Source organism: Carcharhinus amblyrhynchos, chromosome 11, assembly GCF_965287045.1.
Source record: "Carcharhinus amblyrhynchos chromosome 11, sCarAmb.v2.hapA, whole genome shotgun sequence".
Lineage (NCBI taxonomy): Eukaryota > Metazoa > Chordata > Chondrichthyes > Carcharhiniformes > Carcharhinidae > Carcharhinus > Carcharhinus amblyrhynchos.
This window is the reverse complement of record NC_137334.1, coordinates 28,337,222-28,353,385: the sequence shown is the minus strand read 5'-3', so window position 1 is coordinate 28,353,385 and position 16,164 is coordinate 28,337,222. Positions and strand designations below refer to the sequence as shown.

Genomic DNA, 16,164 nt, shown 5'->3' with positions numbered 1-16,164 from the left:
TATCTCCGGGCTACTGCCTGAACCGAGTGCAGACGGGCGTAAGGTTGATAAGATTAAGGAAGTGAATGGGTGGCTCAGGGATTGGTGTGGGAGGAATGGGTTTGAATTTATGGGGCATTGGCATCAGTATTGGGGTAGGTGGGACCTGTTCGGGTGAGATGGGGTTGGTCTGAACCATGCTGGGACCAGAGTCCTGGCGAATCGTGTAAAGAGGACTGTAGACAGGGCTTTAAACTAATTGGGGGGGGGGGGGTGCGAGGGTAGGTGACATTACGGGGTCTAAAGTTAAGGAGAGGGTACAGGTAAGGGAAGAGGCCGAGGATGTCCCAATAGTAAAGGGAGTAGGGGGCGTGAGTATGGTTGGTGGCGTTCTGGCAAATAGGGTCCAGGTGAAGGCTGGGATGAAGGCACTTTATCTGAATGCACAAAGCATTCGGAATAAAGTGGATGAGCTGGTGGCGCAGATCAGCACAAATGGATATGATCTGGTGGCCATTACAGAGATGTGGCTGCAAGGTGACAGGGACTGGGAGCTGAATGTCCAGGGGTATCAAGTGTTTAGGAAGGATAGGCAGGAGGAAAAAGAGGGGGGGGGGGGGGTGCGTAGCTCTGCTGATTAAGGATAGCATCAGGGTGGTAGTAAGGGATGATATAGGAACCAAAGAGCAGAACGTGGAATCGTTGTGGGTGGAGATTAGGAACAGCAAAGGGAGGAAGACGCTGGTGGGTGTCATCTATAGGCCCCCGAATAATGATCTGGAGGTGGGGCGGGCTGTTAACGCGCAAATAAGTGCGGCGTGCAGGAATGGAACGACGATAATTATGGGGGATTTCAATCTACATATTGATTGGTCGACCCATGTTGGACGCGGTGGGCTCGAGGAGGAGTTCTTGGAATGCTGCCGGGATAGTTTCCTTGAACAGTGTGTGCTGGAGCCGACGAGGGAGCGAGCTATCTTGGATCTGGTGTTATGTAATGAGGTGGGTAGAATTAGGGACCTTGTGGTGAAGAATCTGCTTGGGGAGAGTGATCACCGTATGGTGGAGTTTCTGGTGCAGATGGAGGAGGGGAAAGTGGGTTCCCGGACACGCGTCCTTTGTTTGAACAGAGGGAAGTACGATAGGATGAGAGAAGAATTGGCAAATGTTGACTGGGGGAGCGCGTTGGAAGGTAGGTCTGCTGAGGAGCAGTGGAGGATCTTTAAGGAGATCTTTCTTGGTGCTCAGCAGAAATTTATTCCGATGGTCAAAAAGGACCGTAGGAGGAGAGGTAATAAGCCGTGGATAACGAAGGAGGTGAAGGAAAGTGTTAAATTAAAAGCGGAGGCGTTTAGAGTAGCTAAGAGTAGTGGGCGAGAAGAGGATTGGGAGAGGTTTAAATGTCAACAAAGATTGACAAAGCAGTTGATAAAGAAGGATAGGAGAAACTAAGAAGCTGGGCTAGCGCTTAATATAAAAAAGGATAGCAAGAGTTTTTATAAATATATAAAAAGGAAGAGGCTGGCTAGGGTGAACGTTGGACCCTTAGAGGATGAGAGGGGGGACTTAGTGGTAGGGGATGGGGAAATGGCTGAGGTCTTGAATAACTTTTTTGTTTTGGTCTTCACGGAGTAGGACGTGAATAATTTGCCGGGTGTCAGCGATGGAAAGGTGGTAGGACTGGAGGGTCTCAATGACATTATTGTTACTAGAGAGGCGGTGCTCGACAGACTGGAGGGACTGATTGTGGAGAAGTCCCCAGGACCGGATGGAATGCATCCGAGGGTTCTGAAAGAAATGGCAGAGGTGATAGTGCATGCCTTGGTGGTTATTTTCCAAACGTTGCTGGATTCCAGGGAAGTGCCGGAAGATTGGAAAACGGCTAATGTTACGCCATTGTTTAAGAAGGGTGCCAGGCAAAAGGCAGGGAATTATAGGCCGGTTAGTTTAATGTCTGTTGTAGGTAAAATGTTAGAATCCGTCATCGAGGAGGAAATAGCGAGGCATCTTGAGGGGAATTACTTGATAGAGCAGACGCAGCACAGTTTCGTTAAGGGGAAGTTGTGTCAGACAAATTTATTGGAGTTCTATGAGGATGTGTCTAGGGCGGTGGATAGAGGAGAGCCGGTGGATGTGGTCTTTCTTGATTTTCAGAAGGCGTTTGACAAGGTACCTCACAAGAGGTTATTGCAGAAGGTAAGGGGGCATGGAGTTGGGGGTAGGGTGTTAGCGTGGATAGAGGATTGGTTGTCAAATAGGAGGCAGAGAGTGGGGATTAATGGGTGCTATTTGGATTGGCGGTTGGTGACTAGTGGAGTGCCCCAGGGGTCGGTGCTGGGGCCTCAGCTATTTACCATTTATATAGATGATCTGGAGGAGGGAACCGAGTGTATGGTGTCGAAATTTGCTGATGACACCAAGATTGGTGGAACGGCAAATTGCGCGGAGGGTGTGGAGAGTCTGCAGAAGGATCTAGATAGGCTGGGCGAATGGGCCAGGAACTGGCAAATGGAATTCAATGTTGGCAAGTGCGAGGTGGTCCACTTTGGTAGGAATAATGGTAGGAAGGACTATTACTTACGTGGCGAAAAACTGCAGCAGACAACGGTGCAAAGGGACCTCGGGGTCCTTGTGCATGAGTCGCAAAAACCCAGCCTGCAGGTGCAGCAGGTGGTCAGGAAGGCGAATGGGATGCTGGCCTTCATGGCGAGGGGGATTGAATATAAAAGTAGGGAGGTCTTGCTGCAGCTGTATAGGGCACTGGTGAGGCCGCAGCTGGAGTACTGTGTGCAGTTTTGGTCGCCGCACTTACGCAAGGACATTTTGGCCTTGGAGGGAGTGCAGAGGAGGTTTACTAGGCTGATACCGGAGTTGAGGGGGTTGAGCTATGAGGAGAGGCTGAATAAACTAGGCTTGTACTTGTTAGAGTTTAGAAGAATGAGGGGAGATCTCATTGAGACATATAAGATGATGGATAGGATAGAGGTGGAGAGACTCTTCCCACTCAGAAAGGACAGTAGGACTCGGGGGCACAGCCTCAAGATAAAGGGGGGGGCGGTTTAGAACGGAGTTAAGGAGGAACTTCTTCACTCAAAGGGTGGTGAATCTCTGGAATTCTCTGCCCGTCGAAGTGGTGGAGGCTGCCTCGCTAAATATTTTTAAGACGCGGGTTGATGGGTTTTTGATAAGCGAGGGGATTAACGGTTATGGGGAGAGGGCGGGAATGTGGAACTGAGCCACGACAGATCAGCCATGATCTTATTGAATGGCGGGGCAGGCTCAAAGGGCTAGATGGCCTACTCCTGCTCCTATTTCTTATGTTCTTAAATAAATTTTCTCCATAGCCAACTTTCTAAATTTTGAAAATTGAGAGAGGCAAGTGGATTTGTCATTAAAGCTTTCCCATATAGCTAGCTCGCCACTGCCACCTTCTCTGAATTAACTCTGACAATCATTGATTTAGTGTCATATGCTGTAGACTATCAGGCTGTCAATTAAAAGAATCTGCCTCAGAGAATCTCTGCAAAGTACATCAGGGAGTTTGGAAATGGCTAAATTTATTGTTTTAAGGTGCAATCCAAAGTAACATTTTCCTATAAATACTTTTGGCAGTCAGAGACCAGAGAAACACAGTGCAAATGAGCATTTTATTGGCTTCTTCACATCGGTATATTTGTCAACTTCTGTTCATTCCAAAATATTTCATTTAATACACAGCATTGGAATTAGCTTAGTTGGCTGGACAGCTGGCTCGTGATGCAGAGCGAAGCCAACAGCATAGTTTCAATTCCTATGCTGTCTGAGGTTATTCATGAAGGATCACCTTCTCAACTTTGTCCTTTGCCTGAAACTCAGGTTAAATCAACACCAGTCAGCTCTCCCCCTTAAAAAGGGAGAGCAGTCTATGGTCACTTGGGACTATGGTGACTTAATCCTTTTATAATGCATGGTGTTTGAAATCTTTGTATAGACTTTAGACCAGGTATTGATGGTATGAAGGCTATCCATTTTATTTTACTGACATTTTTATTGCTTTGTGTGTAAAAACTTTTAAAACCTTTGATGATTTCGTTCTCAACTGCCAACTGTTTTTAACTCACATAAAGAAGCAACTTAAAGCATTTCTGATTTGCAGAGGAAAATCTGCATATTAACCTGAAAATTAATATTCACATCTTCTTATTTATTATTCTAAGTTTGTTATTGCAAGTAATATTGGAGGCTTGGGGATAGGGGTGGGGGGGTGCATGTGGAGACACAAAAAGATCCACAAGAATCAGTCAACAAGTCATTTAACTCAGATATGAAAATATTAAATGACCAGCCTCCAGTGCTCCCTGGGGAAGAGAATTCCACAGTCTAACAACTCTCAGAGAAATATATTCTCCTCATCTACATAGAACATAGAACACTACAGCCCACTCACTCACCACCCTCTGGGTGAAAAACTTAACCCTGACATCTCCTCTGTACCTACTCCCCAGCACCTTAAACCTGTGTCCTCTCGTAGCGACCATTTCAGCCCTGGGAAATAGCCTCCGAGAATCACCCTATCTATACCTCTCAACATCTTATAAACCTCTATCAGGTTGCCTCTCAACCTTCATCTCTCAGGGAGAAAAGACCTAGCTCCTTCAACCGATCCTCATAAGGCATGCCACCCAATCCAGGCAACATCCTTGTAAATCTCCTCTGCACCCTTTCAATAGCTTCCACATCCTTCTTGTAGTGAAGCGACCAGAACTGTGCATAGTACTCCAAGTGGGATCTTAGGCTAGTACACCATATGCCTTCTTGACCACATCCTCCAACTGTGTGGCCAATTTAAGACCAATGGACCCGGACCCCAAGGTCCTTCTGCTCCTCAACACTGCTAAGAGTCCCACCCTTGATATTATACTCCTTCATCCCACTGGACCTGCCAAAATGGACCACTACACATTTATCCACGTTGAAGTCCATCTGCCACTTCTCCACCCAGTCTTGCATCCTATCTATGTCTCGCTGCAACTTCTGACATCCCTCCAGACTATCCACAACACCACCAACCTTTGTGTCATCGGCAAACTTACCAACCCATCCCTCCACTTCCTCATCCAGGTCATTTATGAGAATGACAAACAGCAAGGGTCCTAGAACAGATCCCTGAGGCACTCCACTGGTGACCAACCTCCATGCAGAAAAAAACCCATCCACAATCAGTCGCTGCCTTCTGCAGGCAAGCCAGTTCTGGATCCACAAGGCAACAGCTCCTTGGATCCCATGCCCTCTCACTTTCTCAAGAAGTCTTGCATGGGGGACCTTATCAAATGCCTTGCTGAAGTCCATGTAAACCACATCCACCGCCCTTCCTTCGTCAATGCGTTTAGTCACATTTTCAAAGAAAGCAACTAGGCTTGTAAGGCATGACTTGCCCTTGACAAAGCCATGCTGACTATTTCTGATCATACTAAACTTCTCTAAATGTTCATAAATCGTATCCCTCAGTATCCTCTCCACCAAGGTCAGACTCACCGGTCGGTAATTTCCTGGGCTATCCCCGTTCCCTTTCTTGAAAAAAGGAACTACATCCGTAATCCTCCAATCCTCCAGAACCTCTCCCGTCTCCATTGATGACGCAAAGATCATCACCAGAGGCTCTGCAATCTCTTCCCTCGCCTCCCACAGTCACCTGGGGTACATCCCATCTGGTCCTGGCGACTTATCTATCTTGATAGAATTTAAAAGTTCCAACACATCCTCTTTCTTAACATCCACATACTCAATCTTTTCAGCCCACCACAAACCTGCAGTACAACCTCCCAGATTATTTTCCACCATGAATACCGTGGCAAAGTATTCATTGAGCACCTCTGCCATTTCTTCCGGTTCTACACAGACTTTTCCCCCTTCACCTTTTATAGGTCCTATTCCTTCACATCTCATCTTTTTACTCTTCACATATTTGTAGAACGCCTTGGGGTTCTCCTTAATCTTACCCGCCAAGGCTTTCTCATGACCCCTTCTGGCTCTCCTAATTTCCTTTTTAAGCTCCTTCCTACAACCCGTATACTTCTCTAGATCCTTAACATCTCCCAGCTCTGTGAACCTTCTGTATGCCTTTCTTTTCTTTCTGACTAGGTTCATCACAACCTTCACGTACCACGGTTCCCATGACCTACCAAAACCTTCCTGTCTCATCGGAATGTTGTCGTGCAGAGCTCCAGACAAACATTCCTTGAAAATCCACCACCTTCGTTCAGTATTTTTCCTCAAGAACACCTCCTTCCAGTTTACCCGTCCAATTTCCTGCCTGATGACTTCATATTTCCCCTTACTCCAGATAAACGCCTTCCTAACCTGCCTGATCCTATCTCTTTCCAATGCTGTCGTGAAGGAGATAGAATTATAATCGCCATCCCCAAGATGCCTCCTCTGTCTTAAGTTCTGTATTTTTAAACAGTGTCTGCCAGTTCTAGTCTCTCCAATAAGGGAAACATCATCTCAGCAACTACCCTGTCAAGTTTCCTCAGGATCTTACAGGTTTCAAAAAGATCATAGAATCCCTGCATGCAGAAGGCTGCCATTCGGCCCATTGATTTGGCACAAGCTATCCAACAGAGCATTTTAGGTAGGCCTTACTCCTGTAATCCCATGTATTTACCCCAATATTTCCCCTAAACTACACATCTTGGGATACTAAGGGGCAATTTAGCATGGCCAATACACCTAACCTGCACATCTTTGGGCTGTGGGAGGAACCAGAGAACCTGGCGGAGACCCATGCCAGAGAGAGTGTGTAAATTCCACACAGTCATTCAAGCCTACAATCAAATCCGGGTCCCTCGTGCTCTGAGGCAACAGTGCTAACCACTGTGCCATCCATCTTTCATTTAGAAGAATGAGATCACTTCTCATTCTTCTAAACTCTAATGAATACAGGCCCAATCTATCAACCTTTACCTCATAAGACAACCCCGTCATTTCAGGAATCAGTCTATTGAATCTCCTCTGAGCTACTTCTAATCAATTTTTAACCCAAGGAGGCAAAACTGTAAACAGTGCTCCAATACAGTCTCACCAAAGCCCTGTACATCTGTAGCAGCACTTTCTTGTATAAATCAAGAACCCTTTGTTCTTCAGAGTTCTGCATTCTCTCTCTATTTAAATAATATACTGCACTTCCAAACTTCTGCCAAAATGGACAAGTTCACATTTTCTCGCAGTATACTCCATCTGCCAAATTTTTGCCCAATTAACCAAGTTAAATCCCTCTGTAGACTCCCTCACAACTAACTCTCATCTCTGTTCTTGAGTCATGAGCAAATTTAGTAACCATATATTCGCTCCTTTCCTCCCCACCATCAATAATTTATAAATAGTTGAGGCTGCACCATTGATTCCTTCACTGGTTACAATTTGCCAACCCAAAACTGACCCATTTGTTCCTACTCTGTTTCCTGCAAACTGACCAATTCTCTATCCATACTAATATGTCAATCATCCACTATGAGCTCTTAATTTGTGCAATAACTTTTGATGTGGCGCCTTTTGGAAATCCAATACAGCACAAATGCAAAGTCTTCCTTCCTAACATCTGGGAGTCTGTGCCAAAATTGGGAGAGCTGTCTCACAAATTTGTTAAGCAACTGCCTGACATAATCCTACTCATAGAATCGTACCTTACAGATAATGTCCCAGATACCACCATCACCATTTGTGGGTATGTTCTATTTCACCAGGACAGACCCAGCAGACATGCTGACACAGTGGTATTTAACTGGGAGGGAGTTCTCCTGGGAGTCTTCAACCTTGACTCCTGATGTCTGATGGCATCAGATCAAACATGAACAACAAAACCTCCTGCTGATTCCCACATACCATCATAAGAACATAAGAACATAAGAAATAGGAGCAGGAGTAGGCCATCCAGCCCTTCGAGCCTGCCCCGCCATTCAATAAGATCATGGCTGATCTGTCGCTGCTCAGTTCCACTTTCCCGCCCTCTCCCCATAACCCTTAATCCCCTCTCCTATCAAAAACCCATCAACCCGCGTCTTAAAAATATTTAGTGAGGCAGCCTCCACCACTTCAACGGGCAGAGAATTCCAGAGATTCACCACCCTTTGAGATCACATACCAACCAACTCAAGGCTTCGTTCCTGCTACCAACAGACTTCACACAGATAGTGATCCAAGCTAGGAATAAAACCTGTGAGACAGCAGTGCTAACCACTGTGTCATGCAATAAATAAAATCAAATCTCAGCTGATAAATCAGTACTCCTCATTGTTGAAAACAATTTGGAAGATGTATTGCAAGCAACAAGGGTGCAGAATGTACTCTAGATGGGGGTCTTCAATGTCCGTCACCAAGAGTGACTCAATAACACCGAGCTGGCCAGGTCCTAAAGAACATAGTTGCTAGAGTGGGCCTGTGACAGGCGGTGAGGGAACCAACAAGACAGAAAATCATTCTTGAACTCATCCTCACCAACCTGACTGCTGCAGGTGCATCTGTCCATGACAGATGACCTCTGCATAGGTCACTACATAACCATGATACACTGTGGGCCACTAAGATCAGCAGAATTGTATTTAACCACAATCTGTAACCTCATTGTCCAGCATATCCCTCTCACTTTACCATTTCCACCAAGTCAGGGATCAACTACATTCTGCACTCTCTCCTTTCCTTCTCTATGTACGGTATACTTTGTCTGTGTAGCATGCAAGAAACAATACATTTCACTGTACACTAATACATATGACAATAATAAATCAAATCAAATCAACCTGATTCAATATAGAGTGCGTGAGGGCATGCCAGGGGCAACACAAGGCATACCTAATAATGAGGTGTCAACCTGGTGAAGCTACAATGCAGGACTACTTGCATGCCAAACAGCATAAACTCTAAGTAATAGACAGAGCTAAGTGATTCCACAACATATCAAATCCAAGTTCTGTGGTCGTGCCACATCCAGTCATGAATGGTGATGGATATTGGAGTACTGTGTGCAGTTTTGGGCGCCGCACCTGCGCAAGGATATTTTGGCCCTGGAGGGAGTGCAGAGGAGGTTTACTAGGCTGATACCGGAGTTGAGGGGATTGAGCTATGAGGAGAGGCTGAATAAACTAGGCTTGTACTCGTTAGAGTTTAGAAGAATGAGGGGAGATCTCATTGAGACGTATAAGATGATGAATGGGATGGATAGGATAGAGGTGGAGAGACTCTTCCCGCTCAAAAAAGACAGTAGGACTAGGGGGCACAGCCTCAAGATAAAGGGGAGGCGGTTTAGAACGGAGTTGAGGAGGAACTTCTTCACTCAAAGGGTGGTGAATCTCTGGAATTCTCTGCCCGTTGAAGTGGTGGAGGCTGCCTCGCTAAATATTTTTAAGAAGCGGGTTGATGGGTTCTTGATAAGAGAGGGGATTAAAGGTTATGGGGAGAGGGCGGGAAAGTGGAACTGAGCCACAACAGATCAGCCATGATCTTATTGAATGGCGGGGCAGGCTCGAAGGGCTAGATGGCCTACTCCTGCTCCTATTTCTTATGTTCTTATATTTAAACAACTCACTGGAGGAGGAGGCGCCACAAATATCCTCAATGATGGGGGAGCCCACTACGTTCGTGCAAAAGATAAGACGAAGCATTTGAAAAAAATCATTGTCAACTGTCGTAAAACAAAAACACATCGGGTTCATTAATGTCCTTTCGGAAGGAAATCTGCCATCCTTACCCAGCCTGGCCTAGATTAAGATCAGCAATCCACAATGTGGTTGACTCTGAAATGACCCACCAAGCATGTCAGTTCAAGGGCAATTAGGGATGGGCAATAAATGCTGGCTCAGCCAGCAATGCCCACACCCCATGAATGAATAAAATTTGACCAATTGTGACATCAAGGAGTCCTAGCAAAGGTGAAGTAAAGGGGGAAAATTCTCAGCAGATCAGAGTCATACCTAGCACAAAGGAGGACTGTGGTTGTTGTAGGTCAATCATCTCAGTTCCAGGACATCACTGCAAGAGTTCCTCAGGCTTAGAATTCTGCAGCAAGGAATTCACTTCCTAATTCCCCAAAGCCTGCTCACCATCTATACGGCACAGGTCAGGAATGTAATGGAATACTCTCCATTTGTCTGGATAACTGTGTGCAGTTTTGGACGCCGCACCTGCGCAAAGATATTTCAGCCTTGGAGGGAGTGCAGAGGAGGTTTACTTGGCTGATACCGGAGTTGAGGGGGTTGAGCTATGAGGAGAGGCTGAATAAACTGGGCTTGTACTCGTTAGAGTTTAGAAGAATGAGGGGAGATCTCATTGAGACGTATAAGATGATGAATGGGATGGATAGGATAGAGGTGGAGGGACTCTTCCCGCTCAAAAAAGACAGTAGGACTAGGGGGCACAGCCTCAAGATAAAAGGGGGACGGTTTAGAACGGAGTTGAGGAGGAACTTCTTCACTCAAAGGGTGGTGAATCTCTGGAATTCTCTGCCCGTTGAAGTGGTGGAGGCTGCCTCGCTAAATATTTTTAAGACGCGGGTTGATGGGTTTTTGATAAGCGAGGGGATTAAGGGTTATGGGGAGAGGGCGGGAAAGTGGAACTGAGCAGCGACAGATCAGCCATGATCTTATTGAATGGCGGGGCAGGCTCGAAGGGCTAGATGGCCTACTCCTGCTCCTATTTCTTATGTTCTTATGTTCTTATGAGTGCACCTCCAATGACACATGGAGCTTGACACCATCCAGGACAAAGCAGCCCTCTTGACTGGCATCCCATCCTCAAATATTCACTCCATCTGCCACTGATGCAGTGTCAACAGTGTGTACCACCTATAAGGTGCACTGCAGGAACTTGCCAAGGCTCTTTAGACAACTCTTTTCAAATGCACAACCATTATCATCTAGAAGGACAAGGGCGATAAACACATGGGAATATCACCAGTGGGAAGCTCCCTAACAAGCCGCCCACCATCCTAACATATTTCTTCATTTTTCCTAGAACTAGAATTCCGCAGAAGGAGGCTATTCAGCACATCAACTCTGCACCGACCACAATCCCTCCCCCAGGCGCTATCCCCGTAGCCTCATGTATTTATGGCCCTATCCCCATAACCTCATGTATTTACCCTATCTAGCTCCCCTGACACTAAAGGGGAATTTAACATGGCCAATCCATTTAACCCGCACATCTCTGGACTGTGGGAGGAATTTAGAGCACCTGGAGGAAACCCACGCAGACACAGGAAGAATGTAGGACTCTATACAGACAGTGATCCAAGCCGGGTACTGAACCCGGGTCCCTGGCACTGTGAGGCAGCAGTACTAACCACTGTGCCACCCGTTTGGACGAATGCAGTGGAGTCAAAATTGCTAAGTCAAAATTCTGGAACTCCCTCCCCCACCCCACAAAGCTGTAGATGTATCCACACCACATTGACTAAAGAAGTTCAAGAAAACAGCAAGTCACCATTTTCTCAAGAGCAATTAGGGATGGGCAATAAATGCTGGCCTAAACAGTGACACCCACGTACCATGAATGAATTAAAAAAGTTTTCCTTTTGTACAGGTTGCTTGTTACTTCCTTTAATATTAATCAAACACAATTTCCCCCTCACAAAACCATAATCGCATTAAGATCTGATCTTCTAAGTGCCTCTTTATAACCTCCTTAATAATAATGCTAGCTGGCCTGTAGTTTCCTGGATCTAAACCTTGAGTCTTCTGAATGATTTAATGTAGTTTCTTGTCTATTTTAAACATTTTTGCTAACTAATTCTTATTAACATATATAAATTTAGGCATTTATATACAATAAACAATGGTATTCAATTCTTTTAACTTCAGCTGCAAAGAACTTAGCTTCTGATTCTTGACTACTCAGAGGAAAACAGTCATGATCTCAGACTGACCACAGACGTGTCAGAGATTCAGAGGATTTGACTCAGACTCCCATTTTACATTCAGTAAAATACTTCTATCCCCCTTGGAATATCCTATTTAATGATCAAAAATATTTCAATGGTGCAATATTCTGGTGCCACCTGGTGGCTACTTATGATGTTTATATCCTTCAAGTTCTGCAATTGAAAAAGGATGGACTTTTAGAGCAGTGTAAACAAACAGTGTCAGTTAAAGTAGGGAATACCCTGCATTTACCATTCATCCTTAAGAGCATTTGTAGAAACCAACTTTCAACATTCCCAACCCTTGTGACGTGTTTAATATTGAAGGGCACCTAATTCAGATCTTTTTTGAAATTTTAGAACTGAACAACAATCCAGCAGATCACTGTCACCTGGGCATATAAATGCTTAAAGGTATGAATAAACAGGCCAGTTACCCTAAGTAGTGTTTATCTTTCACTTAGATGAATTGTACTAATCATATTTATTCATTCTGTTCCCATTTCCTTTTTCCTCATCCACCTAATATTGAAGGTTGACATAGTTACTGCCTCAATTAGATTTGGAAGTGAATTCCACAGCCTCACAACTGTGCAGTTTCCCTTACTCTCTGCTGAAAATATCTTGGATTAAAAAATAAACACAGTAATAAAAAATAAATTAAGGCTTTAAAAGAAGTGAAGATGTGAACATTTCATGAATCACATCATGGTGAAAAGTTTCAACTCTCTTGATCTTACAGCATCCTTCCTCAGCTATACCCCTTGAGGCTCAGTGTCACCGGAGGCGGAAATAGATGGGATTTGGCGGTGGTTGGCCGTGATTAGGTTGGGGGGGTGGGGAGATATGCAGCAACACAGGACAAAAGCACAGGACCAAAGTCTCAATGGTGGCCACCACCCTAGGTGTAGTGACCTAATGTCAGTTGGCACAATCACCTCAGGCATAAGGTAGACAGACTCCTCCATGCAGCCTTCCAATCCAAGCAGTGTACCAGACATCCCTTGCTGATTTTCCCAAGTTTGTTTTTGGAGCTCCAGCATCAGAGACATGACTGAGCCCAGAGGCTCGTCATTTGACTGGAACTCAGCATATTCCTGGCCTCCAGCAATCCTCTGAGTGCTGGTATCCCTGCATCTCCCTGCTGTAGCTCTAAGAGTGTGATGTGCTCACCAGGTTGCGACTCTGGGGATACCCTAGAACTAGATCCCACCAAGATATGTGTGCCTGCACTGGTGGAGGGTGTGGTTGAGTGCTGTGATGGTTCTTCAATATCCAGATCAGTGAATTCCTCCTCTGTGATGCTGTCAGGGCTGGCTTCAAGGAACTACTTGTGTTGCTTCCCAGGAAAAGGAATAGAGAGGTCATTCGTGGATGGCAGGAACCTTTAGAAACAGGAGAAACAACATAGCACTGCTGTCTGATGGATGATGCAGTTTATCAATGCCAATATCACCATCAACAAGGTTAGGTGGATTGCCCAAGCTAAATTCCCCCTCAGTGTATCCGAACAGGCATCGAAGTGTGGTGACTAGGGGATGTTCACAATAACTTCATTGCAGTAAACCTACTTGTGACTAATAAATAAAAACTTTTTAAAAACTTTTAAACACAGAAGGATTCAATGTCCTCCCTGACCAGCTGTCCTCGAAGTCCGTGAAGTCCTTCAGCCCTGCATTCCCCCAACCAACTGGGATCTCTCCCTCTTGTTGCATGACAGTTTGTCCTGCATGAAAACAGATGGAGCATAAACTGGACATGTGTCAAGGCAGACAGTAAGGATGTCTAGTCCGTGTGGGTGGTGAAAGGGAGCAGCGAGGTGGTAAAGACATAGCCTGCAGGGGAGTTGAAGATGTACGTGGAAGAGTGAGGGGTGGTGTTGCTTGAGCTGGCAGTAAGTGAGGTCCCTGTGAATGTGTGATGAGTGTGTGCACATGAGAGTTGAGAGTGATGAGTGATTAGAAGAGTAACTTACCCTGGCAGAATTAAGACCATCATTTATCTTTTTGTGGCACTGGATTCCTATCATCTTCTACAGAGCACTGGCACTCACAACACTACCATCACCTTCCATATTGGGTCACAGTGTGTGACCTTGCTGCTGGGTTTCTACCCTGAGTGCAGATTATGTCACGGTGGGCTTCAACAGCATCGAGGAGCCTCTCCAGCGAGACATCGGCGAGTTCTGAGGCTGATTTCCTGGCAGCCCACTTCCCGGCAACCTGTGTGAAATGTGGCTGATGTGCACTGGTGGTCTTTAAATGTGGTGCCTGACAATTGCAGCACTAAGAGGGTGGCAGGGCTTGCAAATCAGAGGCCGTCCCACCAATGATATGGTGTGGAACCTGTTGCTGAACATCTTTGGCACTAAGTGCTACACTACATGGTGGGAAAAGCCACCATTGCTGTCAGTGGGCACAATGCAACTTTTCCTACCCACTATAGGCCTTTCTGAATGTCTGGGAAAATCTGGCCCTATGTACAACAATTGAGAGCCATCTCAAAGTACTAATTTCTCTCTTCTGTTGTCCTTTCTCTTGTGCAATTTATTTTGTTTTAACTGCTCAATAAAACATCATCTGTTTCGTTTCAGTGAAATTTTTCATTTTTTCTGCATGATTGTAATTACCCATGGTCACTTAACCTGAAAAATATTTTAAGATTAAAGTGCATTTCTGGGCAAGCCTTTAGGAAGTAGAAGGCTACTGAAGATTATAGACATTTATTTAACAGTTAGCATAGTTATATTATTCTAATTTTGCCACCCACAACAAAATTTAATGTGACATTGTCTAAATGCTTTTTTCCCTGGTCTGTTTTTAAATTATATTCGTTGCATCAATAAATTGTTTCAGGATTCATTATTACTTTGAAAAGTCACTCATAAATCCTGAAGATATCTTAAGAGAAGTTCTTACCATTCATGGTGGTTGTCTACAAATGCAGACATAGGGCTGATCTGCACTGTGTAGGTGTCATTAGCAGAATATTCAAATAAGCCATAATACGGATTAAAGAGTTCTCTGGAGACCAGGAAGAAGAACTCCCGTGAGGGACCACTGTAATCCAACCTAAAAGAAAAAATATGATTGACTATTTAGTTACTTAGTGACACAAATATTTGTAAGTAATTAGTTTTGTTACATCAAAAGCTTTCCTCTGTTTTTCATTATTGTGAATTTTAATCAGCAGTTTCTTATTTCCCTTGTCAATTAGTCTGTGATATCTTATTCAAGGCAACCTATGGAACTAAAAAGTAGTGTACTTACAGCACTGAACCTGTAAGTTTACTCCTCCAATGATTTAATCACATATTAGAATGCTAATACCTGAAGGGACTAAATTTAAATTTGAATATTCAATAATATTAGAAAAAAAGATGCAATGGTAACTGAGGTGGTTTAAGTGAGCACAGTGTTCCAACCAGAGGAAATTACTCAGAAGATGTATTAAGTGCAGGGAATCAAAGGATGAAAGGAATTAAAGAAATCATGTTACCTTCAGGTGTTAGTTAATTTCATTACCAATCACACACACACACTGCATTCGAAAGTAAACCTTTATCCCTCCAATAATTGTCAATAAATTATATTTAATGATTTAAAAATTTTTATTTGACTGCTGCACTTCCAAAACAAAACAATTTTCAATAATTCTATAAACAACTGCATGCATATCTTTAGGATGATTTGCGTCATGTCCATTAGACATGAAAGGAATCAAATCTTCAATTTTTGCTCCATTTTGCTATTTTTGAAATGGATTCTTGGTGAACCATACGAAGACTGCGACAAATCACCTGACCAGACGATTGACTACAATTTCTGGAAAGTTTCAGCAGCAGTTACAAGAACAAAATAATTCCCCCCTCAGCCGGTAGAATCTCACACCTGCACATATCCCACGTAAACAACAAATGAACAGAAAATGCAGACAAATTGCACCGCCCCAACCTGAACTATCACAAGAGAGAGACTGAAACTCATCATATCTGAAGAGATGCTAATAGCCAGCTTGTCTCTCTCTCTCTTAAGGGGGAGAGAATGGATTCTAACCAGAAGTTTAGAAACTGGTTATTAAGTTGCAATCAACATATTAATGGGCCATGTCATGTGACCCAAGCCTCTAGCCTTTTGAATCTATGCCGACGTCAACTCCTTTTCTATGACACTTCCCATAACCGTCTATTACTTGATCTATCAAATATTTACCCACCTCCACTTTAAACACCCCTAATGGCCCTGTCTCTACCACCATTTGGGGTAGAGAATTCCAGAGATTCACTATCCTCCGTCACA

The 16,164-nt window shown here is 44.4% G+C and overlaps 1 protein-coding gene across 3 annotated transcripts in view; it reads right to left on the bottom strand.

Moving 5' to 3' along the window:
* hecw2b (HECT, C2 and WW domain containing E3 ubiquitin protein ligase 2b) overlaps positions 1-16,164 on the bottom strand; it is a 366,692-nt gene that overhangs the window by 59,677 nt on the left and 290,851 nt on the right. For all 3 annotated transcript variants that reach the window (XM_080198794.1, XM_080198796.1, XM_080198795.1), the window contains one exon: positions 14,785-14,937. In XM_080198794.1, coding sequence (XP_080054920.1) covers positions 14,785-14,937 — 153 coding nt within the window. The remainder of the gene's footprint in view (positions 1-14,784; positions 14,938-16,164) is intronic.